Source organism: Dermacentor variabilis, chromosome 6, assembly GCF_050947875.1.
Source record: "Dermacentor variabilis isolate Ectoservices chromosome 6, ASM5094787v1, whole genome shotgun sequence".
Classification (NCBI taxonomy): domain Eukaryota; kingdom Metazoa; phylum Arthropoda; class Arachnida; order Ixodida; family Ixodidae; genus Dermacentor; species Dermacentor variabilis.
Window position 1 is genome coordinate 6,046,319 of NC_134573.1, and position 18,753 is coordinate 6,065,071.

At 43.1% G+C, this 18,753-nt stretch overlaps 1 protein-coding gene across 3 annotated transcripts in view; it reads left to right on the top strand.

Annotated features, from left to right (window-relative positions):
* The window catches only part of LOC142584592 (protein 5NUC-like), a 761,070-nt gene that overhangs the window by 255,807 nt on the left and 486,510 nt on the right, over positions 1 to 18,753 (top strand). For all 3 annotated transcript variants that reach the window (XM_075694708.1, XM_075694710.1, XM_075694709.1), the window contains exon 3: positions 18,169 to 18,385. In XM_075694708.1, the coding sequence (XP_075550823.1) occupies positions 18,169 to 18,385 (217 nt within the window). The remainder of the gene's footprint in view (positions 1 to 18,168; positions 18,386 to 18,753) is intronic.

The following is an 18,753-nucleotide window of genomic DNA, read 5'->3' on the forward strand; positions in this document are numbered from 1 at the left end:
TGCACTTAGGAATAAATATCTTTACGTTACTTGTCACTGCATAGCAGACGTATAGGGCTATGTAATGATGGGTCACATATACTTTTGCGCCAGCCACTAAAGCTAATTTGTTCACCTTCAACACGAAGCTTTTTGCAAAAAATTTGAACTGTGCAGTATTTTTAGTTGATCAACTGAATCTCCAAGGCTTGAAATATTTTGCAGCTATCCCAAGCCAACCAAGCTGATTCTATATTTATTTTGTGCCTTCTGCATTTCCCTACTTTCGAAGAAAATTCGAACTTTGCCAATTCTGGCAGTCGCACCACTTCAGTCTCTTGACATGAACACCATCTAAATATCTGGATCATACAATTTTCCTTTCAAAAGAAACGTGTATCAGTGCCTTCTAAGCCGGGCAAGAACAATCAATTTTTGTCAAAATTCTAGAAAAATTTTGGGAAGGAAAATAAATGGGGAGAAAGAGTGCTGAACTTCAACACAGATATCTAAATTTTTTCAACTATATATGTGATGGTCAAAAAACGCTGGTTGGTTGCCCTGGAATGACTGAAGCATATGTATGAAAGCAAATTTCCTTAAAAGCTTTCTCATTGTACCTACTCAAAACCAAGCAAACTTGAAATGGTTGGCAAGAATGGAACAGTTCTTGACGAATTTGGGTGGTTTGGCATGAAATGACTGAAGATACTTAAAAATATCAGAATAAGGAAACACTACCCTTGCTGGAACTATATAAAAACTAACATAAATATGTAGTGAAATGTAACAAAGCACAGCACTTGTATTCAGGATTGAGCAATCCAACATGGGCTTCTAATGAGACTGGCATAATTAACATAAATAAAATTAACCTAAGAATGTCAAGGCACAGAAAGGCACAACATTTGTATGCTCGTTTGAGAGCATACTCAGCGCATTCGAAATTGGTGAAGAGAGGAATTGTGTCACTCTGCCTTGAGTCCGCGCTCAGGAAGTCGTGTGTTCACAAGATGGCATTGAGCTTCGACACTCCATTGGCTAGGCTGGCTTCAGCTGGGTTCCCTGGTTCGCTCCTAGCAGGAGTAGCCGAAAGCCTCTTACAAAAAATGAAAAGAAAGGCAATGAGAGCTGGAGCAGAGGCCCCGTGGCAAGAGGTGAGGCCGGTGGCTGTGCCGTATGTGCACAAGGTGGCCCACAATCTGAAGAAGGTAGCCAGCAGACATGGCGTCCCGCTAGTGTTTTCATCCCCAAGGAAGCTCGGAAGCCTTTGCTTCCAAATTGCCAAAAGAAAAGAAAAAAGAAGTGAAAAAGGCTGTGGAACCAAATATGGGCGACCTTTCATGAAGTGTGCCGAAGGGGTTGTCTACGACATCCCCCTGTCGTGCGGTCGTTCCTATAAAGGTCAGACCGGGCGCTATGTTAATGAGCGTGTCAGGAAACATGAAAGAAATGTTGAGCGAATGAAAGAGGGCCCAAATTTGCGTAAGCACATCGGGACCTGTCCCTCACACTCTTGTGAACCACGTTTTTCAGATGTGCGGATTCTTGCCCGAAGTAAAGATACTAGAGCAAGGGAACTGGTTGAAGCCTATCACATAGGCAAGAAAGGCAGATTGTGCGTTAGCGATACCTCGATATCATTATATAAGGCCGAGATGAGGTTTCTTGAGCGCGGGGCGTCATGAATGCTTGATTAGATGCGTGAATAAATGTTTGCTCTGTGCGCATGTGTGGACTGACAGTATATATGTGCCGGTGTTTTGTAAATAAAGCAGTTGCGAGTGGCGCCCTGTCCCGTTTTCTTCTCTTGTGTGTGTCTGGTTATTTGGCCTCTTCGTATTTTATAATGAGAAAACTGAATTGGGCTCTTCTGGAGACTAACATAAACATAAACACAAAAATTCCGAGAGTTACAAAAGCACAACACTTGTGTTTTGGTTTGAGCTGTCCTACTTGGGCTCTTCAGAGGCTATTGGTCCCATGCGAGAAGCGAGGCCAGAGTTCTTTACATAGGACATGCTGGTACCAGGAAATTTGCGACACGTGAAGCCTGCAAGAACAAGAAAAAGCCAGAACAAGATTTAAAAAGCAACTTCCACATGCAAAAGCGTGGCACGCGAAATGCACTCATTATAATGATATTGATTTATGTATTTATCTTGCTTTATTCCAACTTTCCACGGGTACAGCTTCAAAGCATGACCATTTAGCTTTTCGAATGTGGCACAGGACACCACTAAATGTCAAATGCAGGAAAGGACGGAGGAACAAAACACTGTAGCAAAATAACTTTAGGAATATTCTCAATGCCAAAAACTTCAACTTTACTTGCTTAGAAACAAAATCGTAAATAAAAAAAAATCATGTCGTTCATAAACAAACCTAAACTATTGACAACTAAAATTATTTCGTGTAACTTTCATAATTAAAATGTGCAGCACTTCACTCTGCTTTTCCATGCTCCAAAGAGAATACTGTCATGTCACTAGAATTGAGTGTGGCTTCATTTGAAGTTAGGTTTCATGAGTTCACATGCAATTGCAATGTACTTCTCGCCTTACAATGACTTGGGACTTTCTACATTAAAGAAAATGCTGCTTACAGCGAAGTGTGTTTTCTGCCTCAACTACTGAATGACTGTTATAATGAGGATTCCGTGTTGTTGTGCACCAAGCTGCTTAGCATGACACATGCAGAATGTGACAGACACAAAGAAATGCTCAGTTTCCTAAGAGCCATACGCCATAGGACTGACTTCTTTAACCCTTGTAGGGTTCACTGCCGTACATCTGTGGCTGTGGCGGAACATTTTGAAGAAATGTGCCTTTTCAGAAAAAAGTGTTGTCTGGCATCCCACAGGAGGCGGTGCAACCTTCTGAGACTTCTAGAAGGTATTCTTATAGTGCTGTCGCTGGTTTGGTTTCTCCAAAACTGATTTTTCACTTAGCTCCGTGGTGTGTGTCATTGCAGTAATTTGGGAGCGTCCTCACTTCACCTAGTTTACGATAAAACAAGTATTTATAGTTTCATTGCACAAAAAATATGCTGCTTTATCCTGCATAGAAAAATAAGACTTGTAAAACTGCAAATATTGAAAGGGTTTTGCCACTTTATTGTCATCTTAAAAAATTATTCACCCATTTTTTTCTCGGAAAGTCACTCTGAAGAACTTAAATCTGCAATGAAAATATTAGGGATGCGCGAATAGTGATTTTTGAGACCGAACCGAATAATGCCAGAAGTAAATAGAATATTGGATAGCTTTTGAATAATGAACAGCTGATATCACAATTAATGTAAAATGTTCACATCCTATTATTCTTAAATTTGGCACGTTTCTGTCATTGCATACTATGTTATGAAGAGCTGTTTAATCAAAGCACAAGTGGAGCAGCAAAAAGTTTTTTCACATGCACAGGACTCTTCAGTAAGTATAAATGATTGCTGTACAGCCTCTCAAATACAGCTACTTAAGTAATGTAGCCTGGTCTGGTATTACAAGATCTAACGTTTTATGTCCATACTACGTTATTGGAGGCGAAAATTTACCGTACTTTGGCTCAAATTCCATGTTTTATTGGTGTTTCGAAATATTATAATAGTACTCGCATTAGAAATACTGACCATTCAAAGACCAAATCGAATAGGACACTATTCAATTCGAAGATTTTGAGTATTTGCAACTCCTAAATTGGAGAGGCATATTTCTCCCGAAGATGTGATCCTCAACGGGCTAAACAAGAGCGATGGGAAAGCCCATTCATCTATTTGATAAATTTAAGCCCATAATCTACATGGCAATGGTTCATAATAACGCTGTAAACAGGCAGGTGAAGTAAGGAAGCAGGAAACAATTCCAAGAATTTCAGAATGGTAGTAGTGGACATGTCTGATGGTCTGTAAGAAGCTTAATACAATAGGCCCCAAGGGCCTATTCTCAATTTATTGAAGTATATGGGGAAAAGCCACATAAATATTTTTTTCATATCTTAGAATACAAAGTGATAAAGTGCATGTTAATAAATGCGAGTCGTAGGTTAGGTGCTTAGAATGCGAAAGCGTCCACTAAACATAGTACTGTTGACAGTGATGCCGACAGCTCTGTCGCTGTTGTTTCTTTGATTGAAACAACCAAAAGAAAATTGCCAAACAACTCAGGTTCCCTCTGCTGAAAGGCTGCTACTGGCGTCACATGGACCTCCTTCAAGACAGGAGCAACTTTAATTCAATGTATTCTGTTAAAATCGGTGAAACTACTGTTTCACATCTCAGACTCAGAACGTGGCGAGCTGTTTTGATTGCTGAAATTTGGTGATCGTGCTGCTCCTCGAGATGAGCAGTAACCACACTTGAGCATAGCTTCTCCGCAATTCGTGTATCAGAATAGCATTTTCCGGCTACTTAAACATGTTCTCCACGCCACTAGATTTGGAGCGTGCTTCACAGACAACTATTCATTGCAATGACAGCCAGGTAGCACAGCTAATGCGCAAATGCAGCTCAACTGGTGTAGCTGCTAAAAACTTCTGGCAATGAAGGCAACTTTTAAATTTTAGAAGCATTTGAGTGTGGTGGCATTAGGCACTTAAGCTCATATGAACAGTCATTCCAAATGGTAGGCTATTGTAGCACACAACTGCACACATGGGCTACTTGAAAGTCGTTTGTTATGCCAATGGGAAGTTGCTAATTTCGGAAAAGTAATGTGAACGCAAAAATGCAACTAGAAAGGATATATGGTGCTTGCCTATAACAGCCCTGACCCTGGTGGGGTCAAGAGCCTCTTTTGCCCCTTGGTGTTATTTCCAAAACCCGAATGGCCCATGAGTTCCTCCTCTGTGAACATATGGTGAAGCAATGCCCTTGCAAACTTTCCTTGTACACCACCGCAGGCCATGGTAAGCTGTGCCGCGATAACCTTCTCAATGTGCACTCATCCTACCTATGTGAACCTACATGTTTAAGCAAATGTTAGCAAAGCAGTTTTAAGCCTTTCAAGCAAATTTACACAACAGCCCTACTGCTAATGAACTATAAAAGTGCCTGTTGCAAATCTAGAATGCTAAACTTCACTTCTTACTAGCTTCTTATGCTGTCTGGATGCCACAGGTTTCAGGAAAACAATCCAGCACAAACAAGAAAAACAATGAGTACGCCAAAGTATCGGAAAGATCTAGTGTTATTGAATGGGATTGCCATTCTTAGGATACTTCATATTTTCGAGTTTTTGTCTCTATTTTGCCACTCATTTGTGTCAATGGGTAGCCCATTGTCTAATGGGTAGAGTTTGGGCTGCTATGTTGAGGGAAGTTGGTTCATAATCAACCATCAGAACAACTTGGGAGACTGGGTATGTGACCCTGGACATATTCCACTTTTCAATTAATCTCTTTCACGCTGTCTTGGGCAACTGCTGCTGCTCGTGTTGGCAAGTAGCATTAGGAGCTCGAAAGTGGACATGACTGTCGATTGTTGCTAAGATTACCACTACAAATCAGGTTCGCTTGCTGCGCTTCAGAAGTAACATGCGAGATTTCACTCTGCTGTATCAAATGTACATAAGCTGCAAAGACAGTATGTGCCAACCACCAACTCATCAATTAAATTAATCGACTAGCAAAGCACACGCTGCACAAGATCACGGAGTGAACACAGAAGTTTGTGGACAGTCAGTTGATGTTCATGTCAGGGACCTTTCAGGAGACTGTCATTTCCTCGATGTCCGTCATCATGCCCTCACACATTATATTACAATTCTGTCTGTCTCGATGTGTCACCGTTCTAATAGTCATCACGTATCACCACTAATTAAAATATAAGCAGACACTTATATCTACTGTTTATTAAATCTTTATCGAGAATACTTTGAGTATGAGTTTTTGCAGAGATAGTGAATGCTACAACTTAAAGGAGCACTAAAAAATTAAAATAATTAAATTCTGCCGTTTCACGTGCCAAAATGACAATCCGATCTTGAGGCGCGCCATAGTGGGCAACTCTGGATTAATTTTGACCACCTCAGGCTGCATGGTACATGGGTAGTTCTGCATTTCACCTCCATCAAAATGCGGTTGTTTGATCCTGTGACCTCGTGCTTAGTGGTGCTGTGCCAACGCCCCTAAGGAACTACGGCATGAAAGCACTAACGAGAAAAATTATTTTAGATGTATCTCTAAATCACTTTCCTACAATTCAAGAGATTCACTGGTACCGTGACAAGAGGCTGAGCAAATTGTAAAAGGAGCAAAAGGAAAGATTGGTGGCAGTGCAGCCTTGAAGTTGCCACACCAGCTTGCTGTGACATCATGGATTTTGATGTCTTTTCAGGTGTAGCAATTTTATTTTGCAAATAAAGCTTTTATTCTTCGTATGCCAAGAAGCCAAAGGCCCAAAATAAAAACGACCAGGAACTTTTACTAAACCAATACAACCCAACTTTCTAAAAATACTTGAAATCCACGATGTGACAATGAAGTGTCAGCACAAAGATTTTGGGGCGATACTCAGAAAATTGAACTTTGAGCTTTATTTTCTCTCATAATCAACAAACTACCAAGAACTTAACAAAATTAGATATTTAAAATGATGCTTTCTAATTTTAAATTGATTTAACGCGCCATAGTGTCCCCTTAACACAAAACAAGGAATACACTTGGCTGCGTAATAGCACAACATGCACCACTAGTTCTAATTAAGGTAGGATTTTCAGTATGGCAGTGGGAGTGCACTAGCTGCTCCGGAGGGGAGCCCAGCCACCTCTGCTCAACCTCCCAATTTCCAATTGTTTTATGAGCAGTGATGCAATTTCTTTATCTTAAAAAGACATAATTCCAAGGAGATTCATGCCATGCTGGCTACAGTATGTGGTTACCGGCACTGCACACCATCCAGCTCGGCATCTATCTTTTTGGAATTTGGCCGTCGAAATGAGAACTGCACCGATCACTGCTCGTTCTTCAGCCAACTTTCTCAATGGGTGTTGCTGTTTTAGTTTGATACCTCCGTTCTGGTAAAACTAGACAGATGTGCACTCATTTAGATCACTAATGTGCACAAAGTTCCTGAAAGCCCCTCTTATATCCGGCATAGACCCTGAAGAAGGCAAATTCAGCGTTTAATATGCTCACAAGTGACGCTGAAATTCACTCCCAGTCCCGATGCAGTGGCAAAGTCTTTCAACTCAGTGCTTAAATGCACCATGTCTGCTACTGAAGGGACTCTGACCAATTGATCACTGGAGGAAATGCTTGCAGTTGTATCAGCAATGTTGCTTTTTCCTGCTTCCTGCTATACATTTTCATGGCATCACTGTATTTGCTCATGGTGACGGTACAGAATGGATGACCAAAAGAATTCACCTTTAGCATTCCAACTGGGGGGTCTCCCAGCTCATTTGGAATCTCAAAAAAGATGTCGGTATTAAAACGTGACACCACGATGCACCAAAAGCAACGATCAAAAGAGCTGCATGGACCATTAGGCTGACTTAAATGGATGGATACAAATGACTAGTCATAGAAAAACACTAAGGTGTTGCTCCTATTGCCAATGGCAGTGTAGGCTGGTCAAATAATTTATTTCACATTGCTCTCCTTACTTTAAAAATTATTTCTGCTCATCTACTTAACTGTTATGGCCACGTATTAAAGGCAGCTCCTTCATATAAAAACCACAGTGTTACATTCTTTTGCTCGCCGTCTACCTGATGCTACTGAAATTTTACTTACTCTCAAAGAAGGTTTTTCAGGGAACTGCTCCGCCCAAAGCATTATTTTAAGCTTGTGGCAAGGCGTCATTTAGTTCACAACGATGCGCGCCCCTTTCAATCAGTTCTTTCTAGTGCTTGGATTCAAAGTAAAAATAGCTTTTCGACATAACTAGCTATTTCTGTGGTCGCAAGAAACTTTGCTAATTATTGATGTTTATGTTGCCTATAACGTATTCATGCCGCCTGGAAACACAGTGGGACGACATGGCAGATAAGCCCAGGCTCGTTCCTTTACTGATTTTAAAACTTTGTTAAACGAATCAGTTACTGAAGTGCCAAAAACTGAAATTTCACGCTGTTACATTATTTTGAATGTTCTATCCCAGTAAAGTAGGACATGGAGTGCCATGGAATCTGCCTTTCTTGAGAATGTAAAGAGCGCCTACGCGAAGCCGTTTGCCCGATGCACTCGATGGCGACAAGCGGAGAAGATGAAAAAAGAAAGTTGAATGCGCGCGAACTGGTGGAAAACAAAACACACGCGGTTGGCAAGGCTTATAACTCGATGATTTCGCAGCATTATAACTCGATGATTTCCAGAGCAATTGGCTCAAAGGAGACCTCCTGTCAGAAAATACATACATTAGAGGAAGTACAAAACATAAAACAGCAATACAGTAGTCACTATGAGGAACATTATACAAAGTAAAGGTAGTACAAACTGTAAAGTAATATAAATCAATAGCTAGTCCTAGAATTAAAACAGTAGTTTAAGGCAGTCACAACAGAAAAAACCAAAATACTTATAAAGGCTATAAATGAGAAAAGAAAACGAAAGAAAAATAAAAAACGGAAAGGAAATGAGCTGGAGTGGAGTGAATAACTTAGATATGTGGAATATTTTGGCTATCTAGTGGAAAAGTGAATGTTTTCTTGAAGAAACCTAAAGACGAAGAGCGCTTAACGTCTAGTGGGGGGCTGTTCCAAGTGGATAATGCAGCGAAACATCCAGATCGTTTTCAATAATTAGTATGTGTTAGTGGCAATCAGAAATTGTTCTTAGCTGCAAACCTTGTGCGGTTCAAGTTAACCAAAGTAGCCGCAGAAAATATATTTACTGGAGAAGGATTACGTATTAACTTAAATAACATTACGGCTAATTTATATTTAACAAGATTTTTTAGTGAAAGTATTTTGTGGTTGAGAAGCATATCAGAAGCACTGCAGTAGAATGGGCTGAAAGACAATAACCGGATGGCTTGATACTGCAAATGCTGTAGTGGTGCTATATGACTTGGATATCTGTTACACCATGCTGTAATGCAATAATTGAGATGGCTGTGAATAAAAGAATATTACAAGGTCCGCAATGTTCGTTTACTAAAATAATATCTAGATTTAACTTAAATTCTAATACCGGGAGAAATTTTGCGCTTCAAGTAGGCGATATGCTTCATAAATTTTAAGTTTGAGTCAAGAAATATTCCGAGAAAGGAGCATTCATTAACTGCACTGATGCTAAGAGAGTTTAGGTTGACAGTGGAAATGAATTTTGGTATCCTATGATTCTAATGAAAAAGCATAAAAGACATTTTGGTAGGATTTATGCTTAGCGAGTTAAGCTGGCACCACGTTAAAATATTTTTCATATCAGTGTTTAGCTTAGTAGTCAAAGAAGTTAGTGAACAATCGGTTGCAAGTAATGTAGTGTCGTCAGCTTAAAGAAAGGCCTCAGTTTCTGTTAAACTACCGGGTAAATCATTTATATAAAGCAGGAATAGTAGTGGGCCAAGTACAGACCCCTGCGGGGCCCTTTATTCGTTATTCTGAAATTAGAAAGTGAGAAACTAAAATACACAGCTTGTTGTCTATCTGTTAGGTAACTTTTTATAATTGCTAATGCTGAGCCATCGACGCCTACTGCTCGTAGTTTGGCAAGTAAGATGACGTGGTTTATGGATTCAACTGCTTTGGATAAGTCGATAAAAACTGATCCTGCGTGGAAACCGGCATCACATCGCTCATCACGTCACTTTATTTTCCTTAAAGACCCCTTTTAGGGTGTTACATAAGGGGTGGTGTTTACAAGATGCAGGCGTTTACAGAAGTCGCAAATGTGGATGGACAGGTTATGACAGCGATATGGTGTGGAAGGCCGTTTCAGTCAGCTGCCATTCTTGAAAAAAATGAGTTCATGAAGGTAGTAGTACGGGCTCGTAGACGCAAAACTTGAAGAGGGTGACCGATGAGATGGGATCTGCGAGGTGGGGGTGCGCAGATGTACTATTGTTGTAGGGGCAAATAAAGAAACTTGTGATACAAACCAAGACTTGCAATGCGACGGTGAGCAGAAAGATCACACAAACCTGATCGTAATTTTGGAGATGATATGCTAACGTCGTATGAGTATGAAGAGTGAATAAATCTGGTAGCGCGGTGTTTTAAGCTTCGATGGCATTTGTTAAATATGCTTGATGAGGCTTCCAGATAGGCGATGCGTATTCCAGTTTACTTCTGATAAGTGAGATGTATGCTTGTAGTCTGCCGTCTTTTATTTTATCCGTGAAAGAAAGTATAGCACAATCAGTCGAGGATCCTACCCTGAAGCTAAATTGATTTGGTAAAAGAATGTTAAATTTTGAGAAGTATTTGGTTAAGCGTTTTTCAATACCTTTATCGATAACCTTGCTACACAAAGGAAGAATAGCAGTAGGGTGACAGTTAGAAATGTAGGAGCGGTCACCCTTTTTAAATACTGGAGTAATTTTTGCTTTTTTTGGTTTACTTGGAAATACTCCAGTTTTAAAAATCAAATTGATAACATGAGACAACGGGAGAGCGATAAGATGAGCTGCTAATTTATTATTAATGGAACTCATTTTGTCCAGACCAGCTCCTGTAGCCTTTAAATCATGCATGATATTAATTATTTCATCTGGGCCACTTGGAATAGGTATAATGATTGTAAGTATCGCTGAAATGATAGTTAAGTATCAGTGGTATGATCAGAGCAATGGTCACAGCGAAACTCATTAAATGCGTTCGCGATTTCTTCTGCTTCATTCATCAGACGCGGCGTCTCATGAATGAAGCTTGCTTAAATGTTATTGCGCGACATAAAAACGACACGGACGTGAATGAAGACGACACACCAACGACACACGTCCGTGTCGTTTTTATGTCGCGCAATATCATTTAAGCAATGGATTACCAACTTGCCCGGAATGCTGCTCTCATGAATGAAGCTTACTTATTGGTTTAGTCGGATGGGTTCAGTTTAAGAAGGAATTTATTATATTCCACTGCCTTTTAGAATCTGCGCCGGCTTCGGCTCTTCTGAATTCATAATATTTTCTTTTGGCTACCCTGAGCAGCCGGTTTAGCAAGTTACAATAGATCTTATAGCGAGTTTTGAGTCGAATATTAAAGGGCGCTATTTAAGTTTTCGGTACAGGTCATCTTTTTCACGTAGGCTAGTTAGTAGACCATTGGTTAACCAAGCGTTCTGTAAAGCTGGGACAAGTCTTCTGCATTTTACGAAGCTTGTAGAATTAGCGATGCATTTCTTTATGTCCTCCGAAAAGTCATTAAATTCAGATTCAGCGTTTGACTCTGAAAACACAGAACACCAATTTTGCTCACCAACGCGATCGATGAAGTCTTCTTTATTAATCAAGGGTTTATAGAATTTATGACAAGGTTTAAATAATTGATAAGAAAGTTTAAAAAGACAGGAAAATGGTCAGTGATGTTAATTTCAAGTACACCGCAAACTGGAGGGCGCATAAGGTTGGAAAATATGTGATCTATTAATGTGACCGAAGCCCCTAAATCACATCTAGTTGGAAGGGAAACCAATGATTTAAAGCCAAATACATGAAGGAAGTTAGTGTAGGCAGTAGTAACAGCGCTGCGGTCATCCAAAAGATTGATGTTAATGTCACCAAGAAGCACAACATTGTTCTTTTCTGAAGACAAGTTACCAAGTATAATGTTCAGGTCATTGCAAAAAGCAGATGTGGAAGTTGAAGGTGAGCGATACAGGCAACCGAGAATTGTCTGGCTCGCATCCTCCAGTTAGATCCACACAGCTTCACAATTTGGCACTGAAAATGATATGTCACGTCTTCGTTTGTAATGCACATTTGGAGATATAAAAGCAGCGACACCTCCGTAGCTCTGATGAGGGCGGTAGCAATATTCCCAAGCATAAGAGGGAAAGCCAAATCATTATCTGCATCTGACAGCGAAGTTTCAGAAATGCAGATGAGAGAAAATGTGTGGTATAAAGCTGCTAAAAAGTTGTGGATTTCATCATGGTATTTTTTTTAGACTTCGAGTGTTAAAGTGAATCACAGATAGGCATGAGTTCCTAAAAAAAGATTTAAGTTGTCCAGTTGAAAAATAAGATGGCATTATCGAACGCAACAAAATGGGTAAATTTCCTGACCCTCCCACAACTACCGGAAGACTGATAATTCGCCCTCTAACAAGATACGAAAGACTCGACTGTCGCACGTGTTTCTTGCCTTTATTTGGCAATTCTCGCTCCATAGAAATTGCCATCCCTTGTCCCTTTTCAGTGATGGAGCCTTCGCAAACAGCACTTTGTTTTCTCCGGTCAGGTGATCATTAATATAAATGGAAACATGATTCAGTCCTGCGAAGCCGAGATCTTTAGAATTTAGGCGAGCCTTTCTTGCTTTAGAAACAAAATTCTGCTTCTTTGTCCTTGAGCAGAACCGAGCACTAATGTTCCTATTGCCCGTTCCTGACCTCGCTGGGACGCGGTGTACAACATCGATGTCATCGTCAGAAATTCGACAGCATATTTTTTCACTGACAGCTTTCATGATCGCAGAACGGTTCTCGCCCTGTGTGCATGCTACTCCCTTGATTTCCACATTGTTTATTTTTGAGCGCTGCTCAAGTTCTGACAGGCGTTTGCCATGTGCTTCATTCTCCGTTTTTAGTTCTTTGTTAGCTGCGGTCAAAGTAGCATTTTGAGGTCGGGCTTCCTCAACCATTGAGTTGAGCATGTCGACACTTTTAATCAGAGACTCCATTTCACGTGTCAATTCAGCAACGTTTGGTTCTATTGATAGCTTCAGCGAACGCTTTTTTCAAGATCAGTGACTGCCTCGTCACATCTACCCTTGAACATGGCTTCTAACTGATCAATTCGTTTCGCGAGTTCCCCACAAGTAGGCATAGTGGCAAGCACAAAAATAATACGAGCACCTGGAGCAGCAGCAGTCACGGAAAAACGGTAAATTGAATAAATGCTTAACCAGCAGCGGCACTAACTTGCAAAAGCAAGCAGAATGTTTTTGCTGAAGTTCGTAGTTTCCGGCCGTGACCACTGCTGCCAAATGATGACCTACTTTCTTTATCGCAGTAACACAGTGCACCGGCGGGAGCTAATGGAGTGCGTGGGAAATGCGCAAAATTTCAACGTCGCAAACGCCGCGCCATTTGGGCGCGCACAGTTTTCGTTGTGTGGATTATAAAAAAAAGTAATGCGCGCCGCAACTATGCGAACTGAACTATTGATCAGAAAAGTACAGAAATGTCGCTGTTTATGCTTCTTACTTCGACGTCATGGCAAACTGCAGACGGTCTGTCGTCCCATTCTTTACACAGTTGTGCGTGTGCTTCTGCGTTGTGCGATTTGTCACCGGAAAAGTATAGCAGCGCAGATTGTGCTTGGTGGCCAAGCAGATTCCCAGCACATTGACCAGCACCCCGTCTTTGGCCTCCATGCGACTTTGGCCTCCATGTGAAATATGAGCACCATGCCGTACATATCGGCCAAGCTTTTCGTTTCATTCTTTTGCGCGCTAAGGGTAACATCTAAGCAAAACGCACTGTTTAAAAACAATGTTCACTACTTTCTCCGCCGCACCCGCCGTGGTGGCGTAGTGGCTGAGGTGTAGCGCTACTAACGCGAGTGCCTGGAATCTAATGCCGGCCGCGGCGGCTGCATTACGATGGGGGTTAAATGCAAAAACGCCCGTGTACTGTGCGTTCGGTGCAGGTTAAAGAACCCCAGGTGGTCAAAATAAATATGGAGTTTGATTGAACTGCTCCTAAGCCTTCGGCGCAGCAACGAACACAACATTTAACCGGTTTGAACACTCGTCTGCTTATTGCGATCATGAACCGCCACGAGGGAAGCACATCGCTGGCGTCAATACCACAGACAACGCCTTCGTCACCGCCCTGTCGCCTTTTAAGCGGCAGCACACCCTGCTAGATGCTATGTTCGTTTGGGAGCGCTGCATGTACGGTGCGCAAGCGGGTAATGTCACGTGATATTTCTTTTCATTTCGCGGACATCCGCAGTAAGCTGAAAAACACTAACACTTACTAGATAGAAAGTTAGCAATTGCCTAATTGTGCGTTTTGCAAAGTGCTCTGAAACTTTCTAATTTGAATTTTTCGTCTAACTTTTTTGCTTCAGAATGGCTAATTTTCTTCACTATTTAACCAATTAAGAAAAATACAAGGATAGTGTGACACATACAAAAGTGAGCAACATGCATTTAATCGCGTCGTCTTAGAGTGCATCAGCATACTTTTAAACTCTGAGTAAAGTTAGATGAAGCACCCGGTATAAGAAAGAATACGCGTGAAAGAGAGAAAGTTGTTTTCCAAGAAGTGCATCAAATTTTGAAATCGAACCTTGCGGAACCATATCTTAAACATCTTAAAGTCATATACATACATGTGTGTGCGTGTAAACTTCAGTAAACTTGAACTTAATAATAAGCTTGAAGGGGCAGGGCTCACACACACATGTACGCACTTTGGATTTCCAGATCTCGTGTTGAGCGTGTCCTCGAAGAGGTGGTCGCGCCTGACCCCAGCCGGCGCCTCTTAATTCCAGAGCTGACTTTCTCGGGTAGTCTCCAGAGTGTCAGCAGACTGTCACGAATCCTGGGGCCCGAGGAAAAACGTACCGCAAAGCACACTTTGTTAGAGAAGCTCTTCTTGCTGCAAAGAGACCATGAAAGTCACGGCAAATCAACCAACAATGCACGGTCCGCCAAACGTGGCCAGCCCTGCTGCCATTACCGATTCTGCGAAGAAGGCGCATGGTGGATTAACGCTGCCGTGGTCTCCAATTCTCCGAAGGAATTTCATGGTCGGTTAGCCCTGTCGTCTTCGCAGGTTCTCTGAAAGGCGCCACCACCGCGGGTCGATCGAAGCATCTGCAGCGGGTTGAGATAGCTTTGCAGAGCACTACCCCTGCAGGCCGATCGTAACAATGTGTTTGGTGGCCCTCGATGCACTCCATATTGTAGCAGCTCCTTTGTCTGTGTACTGCACATTGGATTAAGCTTTTGATAACCACATGTGCAAAAGGCCTATACTTCTCTCACATACTCAAAATAAGGTTCTATGTAGTTCTCACTGTTACAATAAAATAAAAGTAAACAATCCGATCGTGGAATTGTGTTTATTGCAGTAAATCCTATGACAGTTATTGAGAAGTTCACAACTTGAACTGGTCAATCCGTCATAGGAAAGAATTGTATGTAAACATATTGAAAAAAAGCGGCACGTGTCTGTGTTTGCAAGGGGGGCGTGTATAGGATTAGGGCGGTACGAAAAAATGCACCAACACTGTCCTCCAGACCCATTCCTTTAGGGTACCGTAAAAAGCAGATTATACATAAAGTTCATACAACTACCTCTGTTATTGCTACATACGACCAGCGACGCAAGCTGCATATGCCATGGCTCGCATTCGCGACTGCACCGGATGCTCTCCATATTATTGTGGTTAATCTTGCTCACTGCACCGAGGCAAAAGAAAGATCATGGGCGCAGCTGGCTTTAAAGAATCTCGACCTTGCGAGGCACCACTGTGCGTGCCAGGGGAGCTGTCCGTGCGAGCACTCCCTGGCACACACCTACCTCGGCGGCCCCAACATACGTACCGTTCTGCTTCGAGCTTTGATCCCCCCACTGTCGCTTGAGTGCCCTGGAGTTCCTGCGCCTCCTGCTTTATAATAATCTCAGGTGCTTTCCTGAGACTTCCGTTTGTCAGTTACATGTGCACTACAGCTGGATCCGTAATTATAAATAAATAAATCAAAAATGTTTCGTAGCGAGGAGAAAAGCATCCCACAACAAAAAAAGCCGAGCGATTTCTGCAACATACCTCTCCCGTGCGAAGAGAATTACGGAACGCCAAAGAGTAATCTGACCACAGCTTCGAGTTCCTGATTCGCAACCTCGTCGAGTGACACTCCTGCAACAGGCGTGACCGCTGAAAATCGCATACCACCGGAAACTTCCACAGGATCATCCTTTGGTTTCATAACTGCCACCTGCACGGAAAACAGGGACCGCACCCAGGCCATCCCGCGACATAGAATAAAGAACGAACTTATAAAGCCCAAACACACGGGTGCACGCACAACACATCGCCACACAAGCGAGACGCCATGCTGCTATAATTGCCAGATTGAAACTGCCTACTGTCACCAAGTCTAGCAAGCGTTTCAGAAGCTGGCAACCTCGGCGCGTAGCAACGTGGCGGCACTCTTGCGGTTCCAGATTTCAATGAATTGGCCTTATGGGTAGCTTGTCCTCTAGAGTCCGTATAGTAAGTAACTCCATGGGCTCACTGCTTCGCTGCGGTGCACTGTTGCTGGACTGTTTTGTCTTCAACTGTCCAAGTGCAGCCTAAAACAGCCAGCTGTAAACGGAAGTTAGTGATCTCTGTGCTGTTTTAGATATGAAGAACACGGCTGATTATTGAATGTACGCCTGCCGCAAAAGTTTCTTTTAGAGCGAAACTATTTGGCACCCGTTCCTGCGTTTCGCGGTGTTGTTGTCCCACGCCGTAACCAGCTCCATACACAGGGCTAGCGCCATAGAGTTACTATACTAACTCTAGAGGACAAGCTACCCATAGGGCCCATGCATTGAAATCGGGAACCGCAAGAGCGCCGCCACGTTGCCACGCGCCGAGGTGGCCAGCTCCTGAGAGGCTTGCTAGACTTGGTGGCAGTAGTCAGCTTTAATCTGGGAACCGTAGCAGCGCAGCAGCATGGCGTCTCACTTGTAGTGTGATGATGTGGTGTGCGTGCAACCGTGTGTTTGGCCTTTAGAAGTTGGTTCTTTATTGTCTGTTGTGGGATGGCGTGGGTGTGGTCAATGTTGGCCGTGCAGGTAGCAGTTATGCAACCTATGGATGATCATGTTCAAGCTTCCGGCGGTATGCGGTTTTCCGTGTTCATACCTGTTGCAGGAGTGCCACTCGGCGAGGTTGCGAGTCAGGAACTGAAAGCTGTTGTCAGATTGCTCGTTGGAGTTCCGTAATTCTCTTCGCACGGGCGCGGTATGTTGCCGAAGCCGCTCGGCTTTTTTCATTGTGGGGTGCTTTTCTCCCCGCTACGAAATACTTTTGATTTATTTATTTAAAATTACTGATCCAGCTGTACTGCACATGTAAATGACAAACGGAAGTCGCAGGAAAGCACCTGAGATTATAATAAAGCAGGCGGCGCAGGAACTACAGGGCACCCAAGGGACAGTGGGGGGATCAAAGCTCGAATCAGAACAGTTCGTGGGTTGGGGCCGCCGAGGCAGGTGTGTGCCAGGGAGTATGTGCCAGGGAGCATCCATATCAGGTGCAGCATCCGATGCGGGACATGATCACTGCGCGACGTGATCACTGCGCCGTAGCGTGCCTAGTGGGCAAGCGTCCCCTGCGATGTGTGCCGAGCTGCTTGCGAGGAGTGATGCGTCTGCGTGGTGCTCCCAAGCGAGATAGAGGATGGTCCCATCGAGGTGTCAGCCCCATGATCGCGTCCGCCTTCCTGGTGCGTCGCGGCCCGGCTGTCCGTGCCGATCACGTTTGGCTCGCGTCGATCGTCTCTCTCTCCGAGACACCGAATTCTTTCGTTCGTACCGCATGCTCAAGCGCACATTTTGTCTTTGTGTGACTCAAGAGCATGGCGAGCGAATGAGTGGGTGGCGCGAACGGGGTGCGATAACGCTGTCGCGCTCCACTCTTCAAGGCGAAGCTTATAAGCGTCCTCCAAGTTTTTTCTTCGTGTATGCTGAACTGCTTTTATGCTGATAATATCCATGCTTCATGTATTTAATAACAAGAGATCCCAGTTGAGTTCTCTGGGACATATTTCTGTACACTACCGTGGGAATACGTTCAAAAGACAAATGTGAGCGATGGTATCAAGCAACGTGAAGAAGGATCTCGAGTTAGTAAAGAAATTGAGAAATTGAGATAGCATGCGCTTATTATTAACACGCCTAACTGGCAGCACTTTACACTCGAACGCGCTGATGCCTTTGTATCCAAGTCTTCCGATTAAGGAGTGAGTTGATTCATAGTATAGTGCACTTTGTGTTCTTGTATGTGCCAAAACAAAATTTTGATGCATGGATGTCCATTTTTAAGTGCATGATTAAAGCCATTATTTGGTACATCATTTTCGCAGACACTGGGAAACCACGAGTTCGACCATGGTGCCGATGGGCTGGCGCCCCTCTTGACTGGAAGCCAAGTGCCTATCTTAGGCTGCAACGTTGACTTCAGTGATGAACCAAAGCTTAGACACCTACAGCCAAGGGCCGCCCTGACAGTGGAGCGTGCAGGCACCAAGATTGGCCTCATCGGCTACTTGACGCCGAATACCACATTTCTGTCGAACCCTGGTATGTCCTGCTCGTGGGCTACTGGGACTCAACGGGAGAGAATACGAAGTTTATCCGGGTGTTGTCGAGTGTCACTTCGTACGCATTAAGGCTGCACACACGCCGTCTTGACCGCCCGCCCACCCACTCTTTTGCAATCACTTACAATGTTCCAGACTTGGTTCATGCTCTATTGCACCGCCTGCTTGATGCTCGCGCTTGGCCGCTTGCAAAGCTGTCTTATAGTTGGCAGGCGGAAACTCACGAGTGTTGCTCCTATTTCGTACAACCAAGGTGCACGCGCCAAGTGCCACGCATAGCACTCCCGGTAAGTGTCCGTAGAATACAGCACCATAACAAATTATATTTCATCAGACAGGCGCTTCAAG